We start from the raw sequence: 26,909 nt of genomic DNA, 5'->3' as shown, positions 1-26,909 counted from the left end.
CTCCAGCAGATGGTGGACGTGCATCTCCCTACTGGGGATTGTTTTAAGTTTTAGAAGGAGAAAAGAAGTGCAGGATGGATTGAGGAAAGGGTTGGCCCTTAATTCCTTGAAGGTACAGGTAGCGGCTCTTGCTTGTTTCAGGGATCAGGTGAATGGTGGTCCCTTTTCAGCTCATCTAGATGTGGCCCATTTCTTGAAAGCAGTTATTGGTGCCCTTGTGGAGTCTTAATCTGGTTTTGGATTTCTTAGCAGGCCCTACATTTAGTGGAACCTCTCAGGGAAGATGGACCGGCTGTTGATACGCCATGGTGGTGGTAAGCAGGGTGATCCGGCGTCACAGGCTACAATAGCTCGCTGGATTAAGGAGGAAGTCACAGCTGCGTACGTGAATTCTGAGAAGCCATTGCCCACTCAGGCAGTGTCGTGGCCGGAGGTTAGATTGTTGTTCCCCATCGACATTTGCTGAGCTGTGATGTGCTCCTCTTTACACACCTTTTCCAGGCATTATCGCGGGCATGTGCGGTGTTGATTGGACTGTGGGCAGCCTCCCGCCCTGTTCAGGAGTAGCTTTGGTACATCCCACTGGTTTTGGATTCATCTGTCTGTATAGTGAGAAAGGAGATATTAGTACTTACCTGATAATTTCCTTTTCCTTAGTACAGACCGGTGCATCCAACTTCCCACCCTTGGCTGCCGAACGGTTGTGTTATTGTCCTGCATGGCTGCATGTTCCAGGGATTACTGCTAAATGTAATCCAGGCCCTATATTAGTATTATTACACTCTTTGTCTGAGCTCCGTGCTTCTTGCTGGCTGAGTACTGAGATGGTTATCTGTTATTAATCAAGCTTTTGCTAGTCTGACCACAGTTGGCTTTTGCAAAGAATACTGGCGGGCTGATATCATTGCAGGGGTATATATATACTGTGATGTCCATCTCCATCTGCTGGCAGAGGTGATTAACCCACTGGTGTGGATTAACCTGTCTGTACTAAGGAAAAGGGAATTAACAGTCAGTAGTAATTTCTCCATAAACTAGAATGAAAGGGAAAGCCGACAGTCGCTCAGCAGTGCCTGGTTCCCCAGCTCCTAAAAAACACCTATAACCCTCTTCCCTGCATTCTCGTCCCATCCACCCATTGAGATTGGAGCTTGGCCTGTCTCTGGGTCCTGGAACAGGGACCGTTTCTGAGTACGCAGTACTGGAGGTTCAGGATTTCACTTTCCTATCTAAGAGCCTCCAAAACTTTCCTCGTGCATCTTCCTGTGTCATTGGTTCCCACATTTACCATGACAGTTGACTCTTCCCCACCTGTAGCGCGTGAGGTCCATCCCAGCTAGGCACCCACTCTAACGGCTATCCTAACCCTTCTGTCTCGGGCTCTGACTCTGGAGAGACATCCTCGGTGTGAGAGGATAAAGCATCTTCTGGAAGGCAGGTCTTAGCTACAGGATCACTTTTTCCCCACACCAAGGTGATGGTCTCCTGCCTCCTCCAAAGCAGCGCAAGGCCTATTAGACTGGAGTTGGGATTGGTCAACTATGTCCCTGAAGGTCTCCTCTATATACCTCTCTGTCTACCTCAGCTCCTCCACCTCTGCTACTCTGACCGACAGAGATTGGACTCGTTCTCTGAGGGCACAGGAGCTCTTTGCACCGGGTGCACACATACAACCTCTCACCAACTGGTAAACAATCATACAGGTGCCACTCGGTGCCAAAGACTGGTTAGCCCCCCCTCTCAATCTGAATCTTCATTTATGGAGTTCATGACTAAGGAGTAAGTATGTCTCACTTTAAGGGTTGATAAATCTGACAGGTGTCTTAAATTTGATAATTAGGTCATTAGTCTTAATTTAAGTGACTGAGTGGAGGAGAGAGAGAAAGGAAAGTGATGATGCCAGGGCGATGGAGGGAGAGGTAAGGTGATTTATTTATTTAAAATAACTTGTTACCTGTGCTCTCCAATCATGCCAGGGAGATGGGGGGAAGGAATGGAAGAGAAGGTGATGATCCCAGGGCAGAGGGAAAAGATGAGGATGCGGAGGGGGTAGGAAGAGAAAATGATAGCAGATGCTGGAGGGAGAGGGAAGGGAAGAGAAATTAATGATGACAAGAGAGGAAAGCAAAGGGGATGGTGCCAGACGGGAAGCAGGCATTACTACCCTTAACAGAAGGCGAGGGGGTAACCAGAATGGAGTGGCAGGTGCCTGTAACAGAAAGATGGAGCAGTGCTTACTATCCTATGAAATGCTGGGCAGACTGCATGCACCATTTGGTCTTTTTGCGCCGTCATTACCATGATGAGGATGCTGGGAGTGGTGGGTGGAGAGGGAAGGGAAGGTGATGATGATATCCAGGGGAGGATCGGAAGAGAAAGTGATGATTGTACTGGGGTAGAGGGAAGAGAGGGTAAGGGACAGTATTAATGTTAGGTGATCAGGGAAGGGAAGGTGATAATGATATCCAGGGGAGGATCGGGCGAGAAGGAAGAGAAAGTGATGATTGCACTGGGGAAGAGGGAAGAGAGGGTAAGGGACAGTATTAATGTTAGGTGATCAGGGAAGGGAAGGTGATGATGATATCCAGGGGAGGATCGGGCGAGAAGGAAGAGAAAGTGATGATTGCACTGGGGAAGAGGGAAGAGAGGGTAAGGGACAGTATTAATGTTAGGTGATCAGGGAAGGGAAGGTGATAATGATATCCAGGGGAGGATCGGAAGAGAAAGTGATGATTGTACTGGGGTAGAGGGAAGAGAGGGTAAGAGACAGTATTAATGTTAGGTGATCAGGGAAGGGAAGGTGATAATGATATCCAGGGGAGGATCGGGCGAGAAGGAAGAGAAAGTGATGATTGCACTGGGGTAGAGGGAAGAGAGGGTAAGGGACAGTATTAATGTTAGGTGATCAGGGAAGGGAAGGTGATAATGATATCCAGGGGAGGATCGGGTGAGAAGGAAGAGAAAGTGATGATTGCACTGGGGAAGAGGGAAGAGAGGGTAAGAGACAGTATTAATGTTAGGTGATCAGGGAAGGGAAGGTGATAATGATATCCAGGGGAGGATCGGGCGAGAAGGAAGAGAAAGTGATGATTGCACTGGGGTAGAGGGAAGAGAGGGTAAGGGACAGTATTAATGTTAGGTGATCAGGGAAGGGAAGGTGATAATGATATCCAGGGGAGGATCGGGTGAGAAGGAAGAGAAAGTGATGATTGCACTGGGGAAGAGGGAAGAGAGGGTAAGGGACAGTATTAATGTTAGGTGATCAGGGAAGGGAAGGTGATGATGATATCCAGGGGAGGATCGGGCGAGAAGGAAGAGAAAGTGATGATTGCACTGGGGAAGAGGGAAGAGAGGGTAAGGGACAGTATTAATGTTAGGTGATCAGGGAAGGGAAGGTGATGATGATATCCAGGGGAGGATCGGGCGAGAAGGAAGAGAAAGTGATGATTGCACTGGGGAAGAGGGAAGAGAGGGTAAGGGACAGTATTAATGTTAGGTGATCAGGGAAGGGAAGGTGATGATGATATCCAGGGGAGGATCGGGCGAGAAGGAAGAGAAAGTGATGATTGTACTGGGGTAGAGGGAAGAGAGGGTAAGGGACAGTATTAATGTTAGGTGATCAGGGAAGGGAAGGTGATAATGATATCCAGGGGACGATCGGAAGAGAAAGTGATGATTGTACTGGGGTAGAGGGAAGAGAGGGTAAGGGACAGTATTAATGTTAGGTGATCAGGGAAGGGAAGGTGATAATGATATCCAGGGGAGGATCGGAAGAGAAAGTGATGATTGCACTGGGGAAGAGGGAAGAGAGGGTAAGGGACAGTATTAATGTTAGGTGATCAGGGAAGGGAAGGTGATAATGATATCCAGGGGAGGATCGGGCGAGAAGGAAGAGAAAGTGATGATTGCACTGGGGAAGAGGGAAGAGAGGGTAAGGGACAGTATTAATGTTAGGTGATCAGGGAAGGGAAGGTGATAATGATATCCAGGGGAGGATCGGGCGAGAAGGAAGAGAAAGTGATGATTGCACTGGGGTAGAGGGAAGAGAGGGTAAGGGACAGTATTAATGTTAGGTGATCAGGGAAGGGAAGGTGATAATGATATCTAGGGGAGGATCGGAAGAGAAAGTGATGATTGTACTGGGGTAGAGGGAAGAGAGGGTAAGGGACAGTATTAATGTTAGGTGATCAGGGAAGGGAAGGTGATAATGATATCCAGGGGAGGATCGGAAGAGAAAGTGATGATTGTACTGGGGTAGAGGGAAGAGAGGGTAAGGGACAGTATTAATGTTAGGTGATCAGGGAAGGGAAGGTGATAATGATATCCAGGGGAGGATTGGAAGAGAAAGTGATGATTGTACTGGGGTAGAGGGAAGAGAGGGTAAGGGACAGTATTAATGTTAGGTGATCAGGGAAGGGAAGGTGATAATGATATCCAGGGGAGGATCGGGCGAGAAGGAAGAGAAAGTGATGATTGCACTGGGGAAGAGGGAAGAGAGGGTAAGGGACAGTATTAATGTTAGGTGATCAGGGAAGGGAAGGTGATGATGATATCCAGGGGAGGATCGGGCGAGAAGGAAGAGAAAGTGATGATTGCACTGGGGAAGAGGGAAGAGAGGGTAAGGGACAGTATTAATGTTAGGTGATCAGGGAAGGGAAGGTGATAATGATATCCAGGGGAGGATCGGGCGAGAAGGAAGAGAAAGTGATGATTGCACTGGGGAAGAGGGAAGAGAGGGTAAGGGACAGTATTAATGTTAGGTGATCAGGGAAGGGAAGGTGATAATGATATCCAGGGGAGGATCGGGCGAGAAGGAAGAGAAAGTGATGATTGTACTGGGGAAGAGGGAAGAGAGGGTAAGGGACAGTATTAATGTTAGGTGATCAGGGAAGGGAAGGTGATAATGATATCCAGGGGAGGATCGGAAGAGAAAGTGATGATTGCACTGGGGAAGAGGGAAGAGAGGGTAAGGGACAGTATTAAGGTTAGGTGATCAGGGAAGGGAAGGTGATAATGATATCCAGGGGAGGATCGGGCGAGAAGGAAGAGAAAGTGATGATTGCACTGGGGAAGAGGGAAGAGAGGGTAAGGGACAGTATTAATGTTAGGTGATCAGGGAAGGGAAGGTGATAATGATATCCAGGGGAGGATCGGAAGAGAAAGTGATGATTGCACTGGGGAAGAGGGAAGAGAGGGTAAGGGACAGTATTAAGGTTAGGTGATCAGGGAAGGGAAGGTGATAATGATATCCAGGGGAGGATCGGGCGAGAAGGAAGAGAAAGTGATGATTGCACTGGGGAAGAGGGAAGAGAGGGTAAGGGACAGTATTAATGTTAGGTGATCAGGGAAGGGAAGGTGATAATGATATCCAGGGGAGGATCGGGCGAGAAGGAAGAGAAAGTGATGATTGTACTGGGGTAGAGGGAAGAGAGGGTAAGGGACAGTATTAATGTTAGGTGATCAGGGAAGGGAAGGTGATAATGATATCCAGGGGAGGATCGGGCGAGAAGGAAGAGAAAGTGATGATTGTACTGGGGTAGAGGGAAGAGAGGGTAAGGGACAGTATTAATGTTAGGTGATCAGGGAAGGGAAGGTGATAATGATATCCAGGGGAGGATCGGGCGAGAAGGAAGAGAAAGTGATGATTGCACTGGGGAAGAGGGAAGAGAGGGTAAGGGACAGTATTAATGTTAGGTGATCAGGGAAGGGAAGGTGATAATGATATCCAGGGGAGGATCGGGCGAGAAGGAAGAGAAAGTGATGATTGCACTGGGGAAGAGGGAAGAGAGGGTAAGGGACAGTATTAATGTTAGGTGATCAGGGAAGGGAAGGTGATAATGATATCCAGGGGAGGATCGGGCGAGAAGGAAGAGAAAGTGATGATTGCACTGGGGAAGAGGGAAGAGAGGGTAAGGGACAGTATTAATGTTAGGTGATCAGGGAAGGGAAGGTGATAATGATATCCAGGGGAGGATCGGAAGAGAAAGTGATGATTGCACTGGGGAAGAGGGAAGAGAGGGTAAGGGACAGTATTAAGGTTAGGTGATCAGGGAAGGGAAGGTGATAATGATATCCAGGGGAGGATCGGGCGAGAAGGAAGAGAAAGTGATGATTGCACTGGGGTAGAGGGAAGAGAGGGTAAGGGACAGTATTAATGTTAGGTGATCAGGGAAGGGAAGGTGATAATGATATCCAGGGGAGGATCGGAAGAGAAAGTGATGATTGCACTGGGGAAGAGGGAAGAGAGGGTAAGGGACAGTATTAAGGTTAGGTGATCAGGGAAGGGAAGGTGATAATGATATCCAGGGGAGGATCGGGCGAGAAGGAAGAGAAAGTGATGATTGCACTGGGGAAGAGGGAAGAGAGGGTAAGGGACAGTATTAAGGTTAGGTGATCAGGGAAGGGAAGGTGATAATGATATCCAGGGGAGGATCGGGCGAGAAGGAAGAGAAAGTGATGATTGTACTGGGGTAGAGGGAAGAGAGGGTAAGGGACAGTATTAATGTTAGGTGATCAGGGAAGGGAAGGTGATAATGATATCCAGGGGAGGATCGGGCGAGAAGGAAGAGAAAGTGATGATTGTACTGGGGTAGAGGGAAGAGAGGGTAAGGGACAGTATTAATGTTAGGTGATCAGGGAAGGGAAGGTGATAATGATATCCAGGGGAGGATCGGGCGAGAAGGAAGAGAAAGTGATGATTGCACTGGGGAAGAGGGAAGAGAGGGTAAGGGACAGTATTAATGTTAGGTGATCAGGGAAGGGAAGGTGATAATGATATCCAGGGGAGGATCGGGCGAGAAGGAAGAGAAAGTGATGATTGCACTGGGGAAGAGGGAAGAGAGGGTAAGGGACAGTATTAATGTTAGGTGATCAGGGAAGGGAAGGTGATAATGATATCCAGGGGAGGATCGGAAGAGAAAGTGATGATTGCACTGGGGAAGAGGGAAGAGAGGGTAAGGGACAGTATTAAGGTTAGGTGATCAGGGAAGGGAAGGTGATAATGATATCCAGGGGAGGATCGGGCGAGAAGGAAGAGAAAGTGATGATTGCACTGGGGAAGAGGGAAGAGAGGGTAAGGGACAGTATTAATGTTAGGTGATCAGGGAAGGGAAGGTGATAATGATATCCAGGGGAGGATCGGAAGAGAAAGTGATGATTGCACTGGGGAAGAGGGAAGAGAGGGTAAGGGACAGTATTAAGGTTAGGTGATCAGGGAAGGGAAGGTGATAATGATATCCAGGGGAGGATCGGGCGAGAAGGAAGAGAAAGTGATGATTGCACTGGGGAAGAGGGAAGAGAGGGTAAGGGACAGTATTAATGTTAGGTGATCAGGGAAGGGAAGGTGATAATGATATCCAGGGGAGGATCGGGCGAGAAGGAAGAGAAAGTGATGATTGTACTGGGGTAGAGGGAAGAGAGGGTAAGGGACAGTATTAATGTTAGGTGATCAGGGAAGGGAAGGTGATAATGATATCCAGGGGAGGATCGGGCGAGAAGGAAGAGAAAGTGATGATTGTACTGGGGTAGAGGGAAGAGAGGGTAAGGGACAGTATTAATGTTAGGTGATCAGGGAAGGGAAGGTGATAATGATATCCAGGGGAGGATCGGGCGAGAAGGAAGAGAAAGTGATGATTGCACTGGGGAAGAGGGAAGAGAGGGTAAGGGACAGTATTAATGTTAGGTGATCAGGGAAGGGAAGGTGATAATGATATCCAGGGGAGGATCGGGCGAGAAGGAAGAGAAAGTGATGATTGCACTGGGGAAGAGGGAAGAGAGGGTAAGGGACAGTATTAATGTTAGGTGATCAGGGAAGGGAAGGTGATAATGATATCCAGGGGAGGATCGGGCGAGAAGGAAGAGAAAGTGATGATTGCACTGGGGTAGAGGGAAGAGAGGGTAAGGGACAGTATTAATGTTAGGTGATCAGGGAAGGGAAGGTGATAATGATATCCAGGGGAGGATCGGGCGAGAAGGAAGAGAAAGTGATGATTGCACTGGGGTAGAGGGAAGAGAGGGTAAGGGACAGTATTAATGTTAGGTGATCAGGGAAGGGAAGGTGATGAGATTTTTTTTTGGGGGGGGGGGGGGGGGGGAGAGGGTGAAGGGAAAGTGAGGATGGTAAGGGGTTGAGGAGAGGGAAGAGATTAATTTATGCCAGGGTGTGGATAGGGAAGTTGAGCCCCGTCTCCGATGTGCCACAACACAAAAAAGGTTGGGAACCCCTGGTCTATGGCATGACCAGTGCACTACACCTCCTGCTGGGTAATGTGTCAGTGCTTGGGATCCGCAGCCTCGCGTCGGATTCAGATAACTTTATTGGCTTGACAATTTTACAGGTGTTGCTAAATAAATAAACAGAATGATTAAAAGGATGGGAAACAAAAATGAGAAATAAAGTTACCGGTTACAGCATCAGGGCCATATCTCAGGTATTGGTGCTGGTCCTAATTGTCCCTGCTCAGGTTCTGGTTCTGGCCCGCTGGCAGGATCCCACAGATTTTGCCCCTTCAGCTGCTGCTTCTCCCCTTTCCCCCGGGATTGTCCCTGCTCAGGTTCTGGTTCTGGCCCGCGGGCAGGATCCCACAGATTTTGCTCCTTCAGCTGCTGCTTCTCCTCTTTCCCCCGGGATTGTCCCTGCTCAGGTTCTGGTTCTGACCCGCTGGCAGGATCCCACAGATTTTGCTCCTTCAGCTGCTGCTTCTCCCCTTTCCCCCGGGATTGTCCCTGCTCAGGTTCTGGTTCTGGCCCGCGGGCAGGATCCCACAGATTTTGCCCCTTCAGCTGCTGCTTCTCCCCTTTCCCCCGGGATTGTCCCTGCTCAGGTTCTGGTTCTGACCCGCTGGCAGGATCCCACAGATTTTGCTCCTTCAGCTGCTGCTTCTCCTCTTTCCCCCGGGATTGTCCCTGCTCAGGTTCTGGTTCTGACCCGCTGGCAGGATCCCACAGATTTTGCTCTTTCAGCTGCTGCTTCTCCCTGTTTCCCCGGGATTGTCCCTGCTCAGGTTCTGGTTCTGCCCCCTGGCAGGATCCCACAGATTTTGCTCCTCCAGCTGCTGCTTTCCCTAGGATTATACAGATTGTTCCTGCTCATTTTTTAGTCTACACTACAGGACAAGTCGCTAACTACAGCTCCCGGCGGGCAATGCGCCAGTGCTGGGCGTTCGCTGCTACGCCCCATCCCGTGCACTACAGGTTCCGGCGTGCTATGTGCTAGTCCTGGGATTCTTCGCTACGGCGCCTCGCTTGCACTACAGCTCCCGGCAGGCATTGCGCAGGCCCTCGGGTCCGCTGCAGGCGCATAACGGTGCCCCGCGGGAGGAGAATGGCGGCCGCGGAGAGGCCGGGAAGCAGTGCGACGGTCACGGGCTCTGACAGGTAACGAGACAGCGGAGCCTGTAGCGTATGGGATGGGGGCAGGGAATTCTCCGCCATCCTACGCCACGGGGGCCATGAAATCCTGACCAAACGGGGAGGACGAAAAGGAAAGCGATCGCCCTGCACTGCCCCAGCCTCTTCTCCGGAGCCCGTGTGGTAACCAAGGGAGGCGCGGCCCTAGCAACGCAAACAGAATCCCTAACCCTGCCTCCCCCGGACCGCTGCCCTTCCATACACAGGGCCCCGGTGTCCCCGCTCCCCCCCCATCTCTCTCTCCATACACAGGGCCCCGGTGTCCCCGCTCCCCCCCCATCTCTCTCTCCATACACAGGGCCCCGGTGTCCCCCCTCCCCCATCTCTCTCTCCATACACAGGGCCCCGGTGTCCCCCCTCCCCCATCTCTCTGTCCATACACAGGGCCCCGGTGTCCCCCCTCCCCCATCTCTCTGTCCATACACAGGGCCCCGGTGTCCCCCCCCCCCCATCTCTCTCTCCATACACAGGGCCCCGGTGTCCCCCCCCCCCATCTCTCTCTCCATACACAGGGCCCCGGTGTCCCCCCTCCCCCATCTCTCTCTCCATACACAGGGCCCCGGTGTCCCCGCTCCCCCCCCATCTCTCTCTCCATACACAGGGCCCCGGTGTCCCCGCTCCCCCCCCATCTCTCTCTCCATACACAGGGCCCCGGTGTCCCCGCTCCCCCCCCATCTCTCTCTCCATACACAGGGCCCCGGTGTCCCCGCTCCCCCCCCATCTCTCTCTCCATACACAGGGCCCCGGTGTCCCCGCTCCCCCCCCATCTCTCTCTCCATACACAGGGCCCCGGTGTCCCCGCCCCCCCCCCATCTCTCTCTCCATACACAGGGCCCCGGTGTCCCCGCTCCCCCCCCATCTCTCTCTCCATACACAGGGCCCCGGTGTCCCCGCTCCCCCCCATCTCTCTCTCCATACACAGGGCCCCGGTGTCCCCGCTCCCCCCCATCTCTCTCTCCATACACAGGGCCCCGGTTGTCCCCCCCCCCCCCATCTCTTGTCCATACACAGGGGCCCCGGTGTCCCCCCCCCCCCCCCATCTCTCTGTCCATACACAGGGCCCCGGTGTCCCCCCTCCCCCATCTCTCTGTCCATACACAGGGCCCCGGTGTCCCCCCTCCCCCATCTCTCTCTCCATACACAGGGCCCCGGTGTCCCCCTCCCCCATCTCTCTGTCCATATACAGGGCCCCGGTGTCCCCCCTCCCCCATCTCTCTGTCCATATACAGGGCCCCGGTGTCCCCCCTCCCCCATCTCTCTGTCCATACACAGGGCCCCGGTGTCCCCCCTCCCCCCATCTCTCTGTCCATACACAGGGCCCCGGTGTCCCCCCTCCCCCCATCTCTCTCTCCATACACAGGGCCCCGGTGTCCCCCCCCCCCCATCTCTCTCTCCATACACAGGGCCCCGGTGTCCCCGTCCCCCCCCCCATCTCTCTGTCCATATACAGGGCCCCGGTGTCCCCCCTCCCCCATCTCTCTGTCCATACACAGGGCCCCGGTGTCCCCCCTCCCCCATCTCTCTGTCCATACACAGGGCCCCGGTGTCCCCCCCCCCCCCCATCTCTCTCTCCATACACAGGGCCCCGGTGTCCCCCCCCCCCCCCCCATCTCTCTCTCCATACACAGGGCCCCGGTGTCCCCCCTCCCCCATCTCTCTGTCTATACACAGGGCCCCGGTGTCCCCCCCCCCCATCTCTCTCTCCATACCACAGGGCCCTGGTGTCCCCCCATCTTTCTCTGTGCTTCAGAGCCCTGGTGTCCTTCCATCGTCCTCCATACCAAAGGACCCCCAATGTCCCCCATCTCTTTCCATACCAAAGGACACTGGTGTCCTCCCATTTTTTTCTATATCACGGTACCCTGGTGTCCCTCCTCTCCCTTCATACTGCAGGGCCCCATTGTCACCACTTTCCTGCCATAGCACAGAGCTCCAGGCAGCCGGGTGCCTCAGTCTCCCTCCTGATCTCCCCTAATTTCTCCATATGCTAGAGCACCAGGAATGGGAGCCTTTGCCTCTTCACCAATGTTCCCACCTTCCTTCTTATTGCAGAGCTCTGGGGAATGGGTACCTCTGTCACCCATCATACTGCAGGGCCTTTGGGACCAGTGCTTCGCCTTGTTCTGTACTTTAAGGTACTGCTGTTTTCATCTCTCTCCAACACGGCAGATCCCTGGGGCCAGTATACCCTGCCTACCCCTTTATCGGAATTGCCCAGGTGGTTGGTGACATAGAAGTGCCTCAGGGGCCAATGCCCCTGCCTTCCCTCAAACTGCAGGGTCCGCAAGCCATTGTCTCTTTTTCCTCCTATTCAGCAGGGAATCTGCCTTCTGCACATACTGCTTGTTGCATAGTACCAGGGGTTGTGCCCTGGTGAGTGAGATCTGTGAGTATGCTGCCTGTTACTATCCTGTGCACAGGACTGTTGGTGCCTTACAGTACACTAATTTTCAGGCCGATACAGTAAGGGGCGGTAGAAAGAGGTGCGTTAGTGCCCGGCGCCTATACAGTATCCTGGGTGCGCTGGTACCTGTCATTTCAAATGACGTTTGAAATGACAGGTGCAATCTGCTCTCCAATCTGCTCTCCACCGCTAGCATCCCAGACGTTACTGGTAACTGGTCTAACAATCTCTTGATCCCTTGTACTCCATAGATAGCATCCCCACCCCACCCACCTCCCCTTTTCATTACCCCTACCCCCTTATAACTAATGTCGCCTACCATTAGACGGACCCCTAACGGAGGACGAGTCATCCCCTCCCCCCCACCCCTGCTGAACTTATAACCTGTTTCTCCTTCCACCCAGTTCCAGCATGTGGAATTAATACTCTAGCTCCACGCTCAACATGAGCTCATCCAATGTCCGCATATTTGACTCAATTCTAGTAATTTAGCAATCTGTCCCATATCATTTGAAAGATTACGCTGCAGATCCAGTCGCCCCTCTCTTCAGAGATCCTCAGGGTGGTAATTGATCTCTAGTGCCCTCTATGGACGCAGTATTCTGCAATTCGCTGTTTACGGATGTCCTCTTCAAACATCTGCCACCTCTCCCTGCTCTCTGCCATTTTGCTTGTTCCACTGGGGGAGGTGCCAATGATCCTGTTGGAGCTGTGTATTGAATCTCCACACCTGCTGCTTGCAGAATGGTCACAGCTTCCTCCACCAGTTTTACCCTCGATGTTACACCCTTAATGGTGAAAGCTAAGCCCCATGGATATAGCCATTTGTATCTGTGATGTTCCTTCCTCAGGGTGGATGTAAGAGGTTGAAAATCCCTGCGTCTCTTCAGGGTGGCCGGGGATAAATCATTATAAATTGATATAGCATGGCCTTCCCACTTGAAGCGGTCTAATTTTCTGGCAGCTTTAATAATGGCTTCCTTAACTGTGAAGCTGTGCATACATATCACAATGTCCCTGGGGGCATTCCTCGGCGCTGCTCCCAAAGCCCTGTACGCCCATTCCACTGCGAATTCGGAAGGCATGCTCTTATCATCCATATCCGCCGCAGCTTTCAACAGCGCACTGCAGATTAACCGCACTACCTTGGGTGTGTTGGCGTATGCTGTGTCTTCCGGTAGGCCTCGTATTCAAATATTACGGCAGGTACAGTTTTCCAAATCTTCCAATTTCAATGCCGTTTCCTCTTGTATACTTTGTAGCCCCTTGAGCTCAGATGTTAGAGTCTTTATTCGCAAATCGTGTTCCTCCAGCTGTGCTTCGCTGTCATCCACTCGGTTTCCAAGTTCTTTAATGTCCGTGTGAAGATTTGAAATTGCCTCTCGGAATTCCTCCAAAAGATTTCAGATATCTTTTTTCAGGTCTTGAAACCATTCTTGTAAATCTTTTTTGGTCAAGGAGCAGGCTCCCCCATCAGCCTCTGGTTGCGCCGGCCTTGTTTTATCTCCTGCGCCATTCGGGTCTGCTCCACCCAAGGCCTTGCTCAGGGCTGCAAAATGGGAGCCGCCTGCATCGAAGGAGTATTGCTGGAGATCAACCACTTCTTTTCTGGTAGTCATGTTCGCTGTGATCCTCCTATCGCAGATGTTTTAAAATTTGGCTGTTTAGAGAGCTGGAACCGGATTTTTACACTTTAATTTGTTGGGGAGTAGCGGCAAAAAGATTTAAGCTGCCATCTTGGGTGGATGACGTCACTTCCCCCCCGACTTGGACCCTTCTAATCCTCAGTCTAGAGATTTGCGAAGGTTGGATGTGAGGCGAGTTCTATTGCATTATTTGGAGGTTATGAACAGCTTCCGCTTGTCGGACCATCTTTTCGTGCTGTGGAGTGGCACCAGGAAGGGGTCACAAGGCCTCTAAGGCCACTATCAAACACTGGTTGAAGGAAGCTATTGCCTCTGCATATATTGTTCAGGGTCATCTGGTTCTGGTCGATCTTCAAGCTCATTCTACCTGGTCACAAGCGGCTTCGTGGGCAGAGTGTCAGCAAGTTTTGCCACAGGAAATTTGTAGAGTGGCTACTCGGCAGCCTTTGCACACCTTTGCCAGGCATTATCGGTTGGATGTCCAGGCCCCAGATTCTGGGGGTTTTAGAGAAGGTGTGCTCCGAGCGGGACTCTCGAGGTCCCACCCCACTTAGGGAAGCTGTGGTACATCCCAGGAGCCTGGACTGAGCCGGGTGCGTACAGGGAAAGGAAAATTGGTTCTTACTTGCTAATTTTTGTTCCTGTAGTATCACAGATCAGTCCAGAGTTCTACCCATTTCAGAGTTGGGGAAACGGCAAGTCCGCTCAGCTGGTGATTATTGAATACTCTGCAGATTTGTTTGAAAAGTTCATACAGGTTTCTGCTCCCCTTTTAGGGTGTGAGTATGAGCAGGGTTTGTTGTATGCATTACAGGTTTCTCTTCCCTCTGCTTATTAAGGGGTGAAATTCTTAATAGTGGTTAAGGTTTATTCTTTATGCTTGGATACAGTGTAATACTGACGGACTGTAGGTGGCACCTCGATGTATAGGGCAGTGTCTGTCAAAAAGTTCTCTGTCTCCATCTGCTGGAGGGAAGGCAAAACTCAGGAGTCTGGACTGATCCGTGGTACTACAGGAACGAAAATTAGTAGGTAAGAACCAATTTTCCTTTATTTTGGATGTTTTGTGAGCCAGGAATGCAGGTCTGAAGACCTCAACTGCACTCAAACTCTTGCAGAATATCTGGCACACCCAAATCATAATCCTATCTCTTTTCCAGCTGAAAATTCATGGTTGTGCAATCTAAATGATATTGTTTTTCTTAAAGTTTGCATTATGTACATTATTTGTTTATTGAATGAATCTACTTTACCTGAATGTAACCTGCCTTGCACTATCAATATAAAGGGGTAAACTAAATCTGAAATGAAGAAATTTAAAATGTATGAAACATTGTAAAGGCTGTGCTGATGGTACTACAGGGTTTGCTTGGTTACTGGGATCTCAGGGCACCAGCTGTCATTGTGCTTTGCTAAATTCTGCAATCTTTTGCCGTGCCTTCTGCCTCGGGCAGCAGCAGCAGAAATAAACTGCTCTTCTCTTCATGTCTGTTTAGCAGTGATGGCGTAGATGCCATGGACAGGCTCCTACCTCCCATGAGCGCAAGCAAATTACCACGGAAACGGACCACAAGTCAATGCAAATCAGAGCCACCCCTTCTGCTGACCAGCAAGAGGACAATCTACACCGCAGGGCGCCCACCATGGTATAACGAGCATGGCACCCAGTCCAAGGAAGCATTCGTCATTGGTAAGGCATCGTTTTGTTTGCAGAAAGAAGAGTCTGGCTTAGAAATTTAGCAGAGTGCCTGGCCAGCTACAAGTGTTGGAGGTAGTTGCAATGTAGAAATGGCCCAGCTGGATGCTTTGTATATTCTTCTTCCATTCTCTGAGACACGAGAGATAGCTGAGCTCTTTCCAAGTGCTAGAACATGCAGTGACTTTTACAACCTATAAACCTGCAAAGAAAGTGGCTCACGCGGCCTCTCTCAGAAATCTCCTCTTTGATGTGTACAGTCTCTTTCTTTGGATTTCTGGAAGAGCAGAACTAGTTGTGCTGTCAAGGCATCCTTCCCATTTGTAAACAGTTCATCATCAGTGCCGTGCTTTCAGGAGCTCCTTGTTCAGTGTCTCGGCAGGGGAAGCAGGACTGACATTGGTCACACTTGGCTGGTTGGCATGCTGTGTGGGCTGGCAGCCCTGCATTAGTGAGCAGCTATATAGAGCTGATTTCTAATGTAGTAACCTTTTTCAGCTAAAGGTACAGTCGCATTTTTATGACACAACTCTTTCAAGAATAGCGCAGGTTTCAGTCTGCATGAACGGCTCTGACATAGCTTGCTAGTTAGCAGCTAATAATATTCAGGCCGATACAGAAAATGCGTGGCCAATGCCCCCAAAGTTCATAGCGCTCATCACATGCAAATGCATGTTGAAGAGCCTATTAGTCACCCGAAATACAGAAAGTAACCCTGCCAAGGGCAGGCATCAAGTTCTAAGGGATATTAAGTCGGAGGAACCAAAAAAAAAACAACTGCCCGCAGGTCGGGGGGGGGGGGGGGGTGTTCGAAAACGGACGCTCAATTTTGCCAGCGTCCGTTTTCCGAACCCGTGGCTGTCAGCGGGTTTGAAAACCGGTGCCGGTAAAATTGAGCGTCTGTTGTCGGACCTGCTGACAGCCGCCTCCTTATTAGCTCCCGGCCTCATTTAAATAAATCGCATGCCCGGGAGAGGGGGCGCTGGACTCGGAGTGCTCTCTCTCCCGACCTCCTATGGAATCGGCCTGTTTATAAGAGAACACTAGACGTGCCCTCTCTCCCGACCTCCTATGGAATCGGCCTGTTTATAAGAGAACACTAGACGTGCCCTCTCTCCCCACCTCCTATGGAATCGGCCTGTTTATAAGAGAACACTAGACGTGCCCTCTCTCCCGACCTCCTATGGAATCGGCCTGTTTATAAGAGAACACTAGACGTGCCCTCTCTCCCCACCTCCTATGGAATCGGCCTGTTTATAAGAGAACACTAGACGTGCCCTCTCTCCCCACCTCCTATGGAATCGGCCTGTTTATAAGAGAACACTAGACGTGCCCTCTCTCCCCACCTCCTATGGAATCGGCCTGTTTATAAGAGAACACTAGACGTGCCCTCTCTCCCGACCTCCTATGGAATCGGCCTGTTTATAAGAGAACACTAGACGTGCCCTCTCTCCCGACCTCCTATGGAATCGGCCTGTTTATAAGAGAACACTAGACGTGCCCTCTCTCCCGACCTCCTATGGAATCGGCCTGTTTATAAGAGAACACTAGACGTGCCCTCTCTCCCGACCTCCTATGGAATCGGCCTGTTTATAAGAGAACACTAGACGTGCCCTCTCTCCCCACCTCCTATGGAATCGGCCTGTTTATAAGAGAACACTAGACGTGCCCTCTCTCCCCACCTCCTATGGAATCGGCCTGTTTATAAGAGAACACTAGACGTGCCCTCTCTCCCCACCTCCTATGGAATCGGCCTGTTTATAAGAGAACACTAGACGTGCCCTCTCTCCCCACCTCCTATGGAATCGGCCTGTTTATAAGAGAACACTAGACGTGCCCTCTCTCCCCACCTCCTATGGAATCGGCCTGTTTATAAGAGAACACTAGACTTCTTTTGAACCCTCTAACTGCTGATAGAGACCTCTTATTGTCCTGCTGCCTTCCCTCTTGCATTTAGCGCTGCAGAGCATGGAAGGGTTTGCTTACAGGAAGAGGACAGCTTTTCTCTAAAATGTGTAGTTATTTGTAAACAGTTACCAGTCACTGAAGGTTGATTAAAGAAATATTTAACCTCTCATTTTCCATGAATCAGGACTAGGAGGTGGCACTGCCTCAGGAAAAACTACAGTAGCCAGGATGATCATTGAAGCTTTGGATGTACCCTGGGTGGTCCTGCTGTCTATGGATTCTTTCTACAAGGTGAAGTGATGGAGAATGGAGGGGTTGTAAAGGGGATGAGTTTTGGTGTAATGGTGGGGGGATAAATCTGTACCTCAGGAGGGTTGGGGTGGGATGAGAGTGTATATGTCACAGGGTGGGGAGGATGGGGGTGCATGGCAGGGATGAGTGTACGTCACTGGTGAAGAGGGGGTGCATGGCAGGGATGAGCGACTACTTCATGGAGTGGGGCTAAGTGTACCACACTGGGAAAGAGGGGGGTGCGTGGCAGGGATAACCCTTTATGTCACAGGGTGGGGAGGGAGAGTGCATGGTGGAGGATGAATGTACATCTCTGGGAGAGGAGGTGCATGGCAGGGATGAGCATATACATCGTTGGGGGAAAGGGGTGCATTGTAGTGATGAGCTGAACGTCACTGGTGGGGAATGGGTGTATGCAGGGATGAGCGTGTGTGTCATAGGGTGGCGAGGATGAGCGTGTTCTGTGGTGAGTGTGATTGTGTACATCATGGTGAGGTAGGAGCACAGTGTATCCACGGATAAGGTGGGGTGGTTTATCCTGGGTTATATAAAAAGCCGGTAGATGGTGAAGGCCAGGATTACAGAAGATGGAATGTTGTTTTTGCTTGCTTTGCTTGTCTTTCTGCCTCAGGCCAGCCTCTTCCTCTTGACCTGTTCTGTTTGTTGTAAGTAGCCTCGTTCCCTGTACGTACCTGGATCAGTCCAGACAGTGGGTTATGTCCCCAATCCAGCAGATGGAGTCAGCACAAGCTTTGAGGGGGCGTATCCATATATACTACTACCCCCTCTGCAGGAGTTCAGTATCTTCTGACTCCAGCAGATGCGAGTAGGGGAATCAGGCTTCCCCTCCTTTTCCTTTTTCTTCACTTTCTTGCTTGATTATGGCTTGTTGTTGTCTTTTTCTGTGGATCAAGTTTGTATCAAGTTTGTATTAAGTTTAAAAAAAAAAAAGGCAGAGTTCTTTCAACTTCTGGGGAGTGGCTTATCTTCCTTGTCTCTTCTCTGCGGCCTTGCTGTTTATTTCTCGTTGCAGCCAGGGGTAAGTTTGTTTTTCCTTTGTAGTTTTTTCCTTCACAGCTCAGCTCCCGGTGCCCGCGAAAGCCGGTGGAGCCGGCCTCTTCGCTCTTTACTCCCTCACCCGCGGCCATTTTACAGCTCCTCATGGGCTGCTGAGCCATTTAGGGAAAGATGTCTGGGGCGGGTCGTGTGGCCGGGAAGGCCCCCCCCCCCCGCGGCACCCTCCTCTATTTTCGGACAGCGGGCAGTGCGGGCCGACCGGGCCCCCCCGCAGCGGCGCTTTTGTGCGCGTGGCTCCCCCCCGTGGCTTTTTCTTTTCTCCTACAGCGATCCCGATGCCGCGGCTGTCCCGCTGTGCGGCCTGCGGAGACCTGGGGTCCCGGATTTCCCGGGAGGACATCTGTGCACGATGCCTTCCCGGGGGGGAAGGTACCTCACAGTCCCTGACTGATTTCTCTTTTTTGCCCGGGCGGCGCGGGCCGGCCACTCCGCCATTTTTGGCGGGAACGGCGGCCATTTTACATTCTGAGCGCCCTGAGGCGCAGGCCACGAGGGGGAACGGATCCCTGGAGGCCACGAGGGAGAACGGATCCCTGGAGGACTCTACCAGCGGGGGTGTTCCCCTGATTTTGGTGCAGGAACCAAGCACCCAGGGCCAGGGAGCAGGAACCACGCCGCCCCCGAAGCGCACCCGAGCAGGCCGGGGTTCTCTCCGGAGTTTATCCTGCTCATGCATACCGCTTATCTGCAGGGGCTGGAAGCACCTGTGGGACCCCCCCCCTCCTAAGATCCCTCGGATGTCGCCCTCGACGCCGGCCCCCCCCGACCCTCCGGGAGTGGGGGCCTCCCGCCTTCCTACCCGGGTCCGATCCACGCCCGCGGCAGTGGGGGCGGTGCCAGACCCAGCGGGACATGGACTTGACCTCCCGGACGGGGGACAAGGGGACGGCACGCAGGAGGGGGATGATCCACGTACCCTACGCCTCTTCCAGAGGGAAGAGCTGGACGACCTCATCCCGCAGATCATCCAAAGAATTAGATTTGGACCCGCCACCAGACCCGTCTGCCCCAGTAGCTCCCGCCTTCGTCACTTCTTCAAGGAAGGGAGATCCTGTCCTGGCGGCACTCCGGCCGAGGGCTCGGGCTTTTCCCATTCATGACTCGTTTTTACAACTTCTCACCAGGGAATGGGACACCCCGGAGGCCTCCCTGAAGAGCAGCCGGGCTATGGAAAAGCTGTACCCGCTCCCCGAAGATTTTCTGGACCTCATCAAGGTCCCAAAGGTGGACTCCGCAGTGTCGGCGGTCACGAAGAGGACGACTATCCCAGTGACGGGAGGTGCGGCGTTGCGGGACACACAGGGTCGTAAGTTGGAAGTTTTCCTTAAGCGGGTTTTCGAGGTCTCCGCTCTGGGTATGCGGGCGGTGATGTGCAGTTCGCTTGCCCAGCGGGCTAGTCTCCTTTGGGTGCAACAACTCCTCACGTCTCAGAACCTGCCGTCCGATGAGGCTGCCCAGGCAGATCGGCTAGAAGCCGCAGTGGCGTATGGGGCGGACGCCTCGTACGACCTTTTTCGGGTCCTCGCAAGATCCATGGTTTCGGTAGTGGCAGCACGACGACTACTGTGGCTACGCAATTGGGCGGCTGAAACGTTTTCTAAGTCTAGTCTGGGCTCTCTTCCCTTCAGGGGCAAGTTCCTCTTCGGGGAGGATTTGGACCAGATCATCAAGTCCCTGGGGGAGAACGCTGTTCATCGGCTGCCGGAGGATAGGTTTCGACCATCCAGAGCGTTTTCTTCTTCTCGGACCAGAGCCAGAGCGCAACGGCGCTACAGGGGATACAGACAGGCGGGCTCCCGGTCATCCGCCCCCAGGTCTCAGCCCTGGTCGCATTTCTTTCGCGGGCGTCGGCCCGCACGCACTACTCCTGGAACCGGGAACCCCTCTACCAAGTCTTCACAATGATGCCAGTCTCGCCCACTCACCTGTCCCCAGGATTGGGGGCCGACTAACGTATTTCTACGCGGAGTGGGCACGGAACACCTCGGACCAGTGGGTCCTGGATACCATAAAACACGGCTACACATTGGAATTTGTCCGCCCCCCGCAGGGAAGGTTCATCTTTTCCCCCTGTGGCTCGGACCTCAAGAGAGGAGCGGTGCAGCTGACTCTGGACAGACTCCGGGAGATAGGCGCTATTGCGCCCGTGCCCTTCGGAGAGGTGGGCTCGGGCCACTATTCCATCTATTTCGTCGTCCCAAAGAAGGACGGTTCCTTCCGGCCTATCCTAGACCTCAAGGAAGTCAACAAATCCCTTCGAGTCGTTCGGTTCCGCATGGAAACGCTCCGGTCAGTGATTGCGGCGGTGCATCGGGGGGAGTTCCTCGCCTCCCTGGACTTAACGGAGGCCTACCTGCACATTCCCATCCGCCCGGACCACCACCGTTTCCTTCGTTTCAAAATTCTGGACCAGCATTTTCAGTTCACGGATCTCCCGTTCGGATTGGCGACGGCACCGCGCACCTTCACCAAGATCATGGTAGTCGTGGCGGCAGCTCTCCGGAAGGAGGGCATCCTGGTTCATTCTTATCTGGACGATTGGCTCCTCCGGGCGAAGTCATTCGATCATGGACGCTCAGCGGTGACTCGAGTAGTACGACCAAGAGCTCCCTCATGCCCTCGCAACGCTTGGGTTTTTTTGGGGGGCGACCTTTGACACCCTACTGGGCAAAGTTTTTCTGCGCCAGGACAAAGCTCAATCCTTGCGGGATCACACACGACGGTTCTCTGCATTACCAGAGCCCACCTCCTGGGACTACCTGCAACTCCTGGGAGTGATGGGGTCCACCATCGACCTTGTACCTTGGGCTTTCGCGCAACTCAGGACCTTACAGTGGGCGCTCCTCTCCCGTTGGAAACCAGTATCGCAGGACTACCAGATGATTCTCCCGCAGAATGCCAGGGACAGTCTGGGCTGGTGGTTGGATCCGCCGAACCTGGCCCGTGGCGTGTCCCTCGATCTGCCAAATTGGGTGGTGGTGACCACCGATGCCAGTCTAGCAGGCTGGGGTGCAGTCTGTGATTGAAGCGCCACGCAGGGGACGTGGTCCACGGTGGAGGCGAAGTGGTCAATCAACCGTCTGGAAACCAGAGCGGTCCGGCTAGCTCTGCGACATTTCCTCCCGCTTCTTCGGAACCGGGAAGTCAGAATCCTATCGGACAACGCTACCACCGTGGCCTACATCAACTGACAAGGAGGCACGCGCAGCCCGCAGGTCGCGCTCGAGGCGGCGCTGCTGATGCAATGGGCGGAGCGTCATCTTGTCCGGCTAGCGGCCTCGCACATCGCCAGTGTGGACAACGTCCAGGCGGACTTCCTCAGTCGTCAACTGCTGGACCCCGGAGAGTGGTCTCTCTCCGACAAAGCGATGCAACTTCTCGTCCATCGGTGGGGGGCCCCCCACTTGGATCTGATGGCGTCCGCTCTCAGCGCCAAGGCTCTACGCTTCTTCAGTCGCCGGAGAGAGCGCGGCGCGGAGGGAGTGGATGCCCTGGTCCTCCCGTGGCCGCCACATCTTCTGCTCTATGCTTTTCCACCATGGCCCCTGGTGGGCAGGATGCTCCGCAGAATAGAAAGCCATCAGGGGACCGTGGTTTTCGTCGCCCCAGAATGGCCCAGGCGACCCTGGTTTGCGGACCTGCTACAGCTGGTGATCGACGGGCCAATCGGGCTGGGGCACCTCCCCCAGCTCCTACATCAGGGCCCGGTATTTTTCGAGCAGGCAGAACTCTTCTGTCTTGCGGCCTGGCTTTTGAGAGGCGCCGCCTCCGGCGTCGGGGCTACCTGGAGGCGGTAGTATCCACGCTATTGCGGGCACGAAAGACATCGGCCTATGTTCGAGTCTGGAAGGTGTTCGAGCTGTGGTGTACCAGCCAGGCCACGAGACCCGCTAAGGCTTCTGTACCTCAGATCCTTCAGTTTCTACAGGCGGGGGTGGAAAAAGAGCTCACCTATAATTCACTACGGGTTCAGGTGGCCGCCCTTGGTTCGCTGTTGAGCGATGGGGGCTCTCTTCTACAGTATCCTGACATTGCTCGTTTTCTCAAGGGTGTCAAGCATATGCGTCCTCCGTTACGGGACCCTTGTCCCTCCTGGAGTCTTAACCTTGTGCTTCGCTCCCTGTCGGGACCACCGTTCGAGCCGCTGCGCAACGATAAAGGATCTCACTCTCAAGACTGTATTTCTTGTGGCCATCTGTTCCGCTCGACGCATCTTGAAGCTGCAGGCTCTGTCGTGTAGAGAGCCCTATCTCCGTTTCTCCGACTCTGGAGTTTCGCTTCGCACCGTTCCCTCCTTCCTTCCGAAGGTGGTTTCTGCATTCCATGTGAACCAGACGGAGGAGTTGCCGTCCTTCTCTTCCTCAGAGCCGAAGTCTCTCCGTCTCTTGAATGTCAAGCGCACTCTGCGCCTCTATCTGGAGGCTACAAATGAGTTCCGGACCTCTGACCATCTCTTTGTACTCTGGGCCGGTCCTAAGAAGGGGTCTCAGGCCTCGAAGACTACCATTGCCAGATGGCTGAAGGCCGGCATTGCTGCTTCCTACATTTGGGCGGGTCGGACTCCCCCACCCGGAATCGTAGCGCATTCTACACGTTCTCAGGCGGCTTCCTGGGCGGAGGTTCGCTCGGTATCCTCGCAGGAAATTTGTAGGGCAGCCACCTGGAAATCGTTACACACGTTCTCGAGGCACTATCGTCTGCACCTCGCCTCTTCGGTCTCTGGACACTTTGGCGAGCAGGTTCTCCGAGCAGGCCTCGCAGGACCCCACCCGATTTAGGGAAGCTTGGGTACATCCCACTGTCTGGACTGATCCAGGTACGTACAGGGAAAAGAAAATTATTACTTACCTGCTAATTTTCGTTCCTGTAGTATCATGGATCAGTCCAGACGCCCACCGCGTTTGGGTTCTTGATCCTGCTCAGCTCTGCGCTGCTTCTTGCTCGCAGTGTTCTGTGTCTTCACAGTCGTCTCTTTTCGCTGTTTTTCACAGCTCCCTACAAGTTGGTAGGATGTTTGCAGTTACTTGTTGCGGTTACAATTGTTTTCATTATCTGTTTCCACAAACTTGATCCTTCGGGGGTTTCTACTCTGGCTTTGATATACTTGATACTGAACTCCTGCAGAGGGGGTAGTAGTATATATGGATACGCCCCCTCAAAGCTTGTGCTGACTCCATCTGCTGGATTGGGGACATAACCCACTGTCTGGACTGATCCATGGTACTACAGGAACGAAAATTAGCAGGTAAGTAATAATTTTCTTTTCCACACCCTTACTTGGTCTTTCTCTTTGACAGGTACTGACTAAGGAACAGCAGGAGCAAGCAGCTAGCAATGACTTTAACTTTGATCACCCTGATGCCTTTGACTTTGATTTAATTATTTGCACTCTGAAGAAATTGAAGCAAGGAAGGAGTGTGAAGATCCCCATCTATGACTTCACCAGCCACAGCCGGAAGAAAGAATGGGTATGGGGAGATTTGAGTGATAGGAATGAAGCAAGTCAAAGGCCTAAGCAGGAGCAGAGGGGGGAGGAGAGACCTGAGGGATGATCCGGGGCAAGAGGATATTTTGGAGACTCCAGGGGTGAACAGGGTGGAGAGAGAGACGCGACAAGCGGGCAGCAGGGTATTATGGGGAGATGTGATGGCTAGAAGTAGGTAGTTGAGGCCTAGTGTAGGGAGAAACAGATATTTTATTTATTTGAAACATAGGTCACCCTATCACCACAATGCTCCAGTTGGTTGCAACTAATAAAACATAAAAAATACACTAGATTATCTAAATAGTCCTTATTTTAATAGAAACTAGTGTATACAGTGCAAACTAGTGAAGTATCTTCATGAACATCAAATTATAAAACAGTATTCACAGTAAACTCAGCAGATTCAGTGTCATCCCCATAGAAAATGTCCTTATTGTCCACCAGACCAGTACAGATGAGTTATTTTTTCTCCTCGGAGACAGTAAATGAAAGCTTTGCTGGAATCAGCCTTCATACGGAGCTGTCACCTGCAGCCTCTCAGTATTTCTCTATCTTCAGCAGATGTTAGAGGTGCCAGGTGTACAAATTGCTCCCAGGGGTAGCTAGGTCGATTTATTATACTGTCCTTGTGGTTGAGTAGGGCAGAAGAAGGAGGGACAGTGCCTTTTGTGTCTCTTGATCCTGTTTAACCAGGAAGTCTGAAAGCCAGTGGTGCTGGCTTCCTCTTGCCCACCCTCCTCTCTTCTCCGTTTCCCCTTCCTGGCTGTGAGGAGAAAAAGGATTGGAACAGGGAAATATCCCTTGGGGTTTTAAGTTGTTCGCTTTCTCTTCTGTAAAGTTTATTAAACAAAAAAACAAAGATGAGGAAGCTGGAAGGGAAATTAGTAGACTGGTGATTGCCTTTCTTGTGGTGCGGGACAGCTGGAGTCTCAGAACTCGCCACAGGGCGAGGAGAAGATAAGCAGCGGTGCTATTTATTTCTGCAGTCATGTGATGTAGGCACCATAATTACTCCTGCAGAGTGTGGGAGGAAGTGCCAGCATGTGGAGGATGGCATGGGAGTGTTTATCAGCGAGACTCTGCTGTGCTTATGTTGGGGAGGTGAGGACCATTTAGGATGAAAAGCACTTGTTCCCTGTACGTCCCCAGATCAGCTCAGACTGCTGGGTTATGCCTCCCTTCCAGCAGATGGAGACAGAAAAACTTGAAGGGCACCCCTGTAAGTACAGTGTGACACCTGCAGCCCCCTTCAGTATTTCTCTGTCTCCAGCAGATGAAGGTGGCAGAACCTGCAGTCCTGGTTGATTGATTCTATACAAAAAAAACCAAAACAAACCATAGTTTGTTCAGGCATCCTTAATTCTTTGGCTAAAACAAAGTTTTTGTAGATTAAAAAAAACTGAAACCCCCCCCCCCCCAACCCCCAACAACCAGGCCTCCCGAGGAGACGTTCCATTTTCTCCTCAGTGGTAGGCTGGCCGGGGAGCTCCTCTTCACTTCTGCGACCCAGGAGAAGCTGCCGGTGAGTGACTGGGGGGGATTTACCGATGGGCTGGTCCCTCACCCCCTGGCCAGAGACAACCACGGGTTGTGCTCTGGTGAGGCCAGCGTGTCATTTTTTTCTGGATTAAAAAAAAAAAAAAGAATTGTTTTTTGGCGGTGCTGCTTCCTCTGGCCTCCCAGGCTCCGGCATTTGTTTGAGTGCCTTCTCCTCCCCCAGAGCGTGGCAATGCTGCTCGCTTCAGCGTGTTGTGCCTGCGGGGAGCTGGTGACCCGGCTCTCCCGCGATAACCTCTACTCCCAGTGTCTTCTCGGGGGCGAAGGTCCATCGGCTTCCGCGGAAGGAGGAAGCAGGTAGATCAGTCCCGTGGTGCGGGTAACCAGATCCTGCCTCGTGGCGCTCGGCCTGCCATGCTCCCGTGGATCACGGGAACGGCGGCCATTTTGGGGGCTGCGGATGCTGATGCAAATTGCTCAGCAGGGGGAGGGGATCTCCCTCCTCAGCATTTTCCACATGATTTATGTCCTGGGTCTCCCGATGACTCCTTTCCCACTCCCCAGCTCCTTTGGAAACCCCCTGCGGGAAAATTTAAAGGGCCAACCACCATTTTCTACTGATTTTGTATTGCTGATGCATAAAAGGCATGTTTAGCTAGCCTTATGCCCATGGGGGATCCGGAGCCTCCACCGGGTCAGCCTGTGGCTGGGTCCTCTCCTCCCGCGAAGGTTCCTAGGCCGGATCCTCCGGAGGTTTCCCGAATTCGGGTGGTCCGGGAAGGGTCTGTTTCCGAGAACCAGGGGACTGTTGTGCTGGGGGATCCACTTCAGGCAGATGTGGATGAAGAGTCCGAGCATATGGCGCAAGTGGAAGGGGATGATCCTCTGGTTCTTAGGCTTTTTAGAAGGGATGAATTGGAGCCCACGATTCCACATGTCCTCGCGGAGTTGGGCATACCAGCCGGTCAAGCGCCTCAGGATCAGGGCATGGTGGATCCGGTGCTGTCTGGTCTTTGTCCCCGGCTAGGACTTTTCCATTTCATCCTATGCTGCTTCAGCTGATGTTTCGGGAGTGGGATAGTCCAGAAGCTAGCCTTTGCGTGGGCTGCGCTATGGACAAATTGTACCCACTGCCGGAGGACTCTCTCGATCTCCTTAAGGTTCCTAAAGTCGATGACGTATCCGCAGTCATGAAGCGTACAACTATTCCGGTGGTTGGGGCGGCTGCCCTTAAGGACCCCCAGGATCGTAAGCTTGAGGCTCTTCTCAAACGTATCTTTGAAGTGTTGGCTCTTGGGGTTCGAGCAGTAGTTAGATGCAGCGTGCGAGTCTCCAGTGGGTACAGCAGCTCCTGAGTGCCAGGGATCTTTCACCGGAGGAGGCGGAGCAGGCTGATCATCTGGAAGCGGCGGTGGCGTATGGGGCGGATGCCTTGTACGATCTTCTGCATAAATCTTTGTGTACTATGGCTTCGGTGGTGTCGGCTTGCAGGCTTTT

The 26,909-nt window shown here is 52.5% G+C and overlaps 1 protein-coding gene across 1 annotated transcript in view; it reads left to right on the top strand.

Annotated features, from left to right (window-relative positions):
* The first annotated feature begins 9,230 nt into the window (after window positions 1-9,230).
* Window positions 9,231-26,909, top strand: part of UCKL1 (uridine-cytidine kinase 1 like 1) — a 192,076-nt gene continuing 174,397 nt past the window's right edge. The window contains exons 1-4 of the mRNA XM_029611033.1: window positions 9,231-9,375; window positions 14,955-15,148; window positions 17,247-17,353; window positions 23,728-23,898. Coding sequence (XP_029466893.1) covers window positions 9,323-9,375; window positions 14,955-15,148; window positions 17,247-17,353; window positions 23,728-23,898 — 525 coding nt within the window. The 5' untranslated portion in view covers window positions 9,231-9,322. The remainder of the gene's footprint in view (window positions 9,376-14,954; window positions 15,149-17,246; window positions 17,354-23,727; window positions 23,899-26,909) is intronic.

This window comes from Rhinatrema bivittatum, chromosome 8, assembly GCF_901001135.1.
Source record: "Rhinatrema bivittatum chromosome 8, aRhiBiv1.1, whole genome shotgun sequence".
In the NCBI taxonomy this organism is placed as follows: domain Eukaryota; kingdom Metazoa; phylum Chordata; class Amphibia; order Gymnophiona; family Rhinatrematidae; genus Rhinatrema; species Rhinatrema bivittatum.
This window is presented reverse-complemented; position numbering and strand designations above follow the sequence as displayed.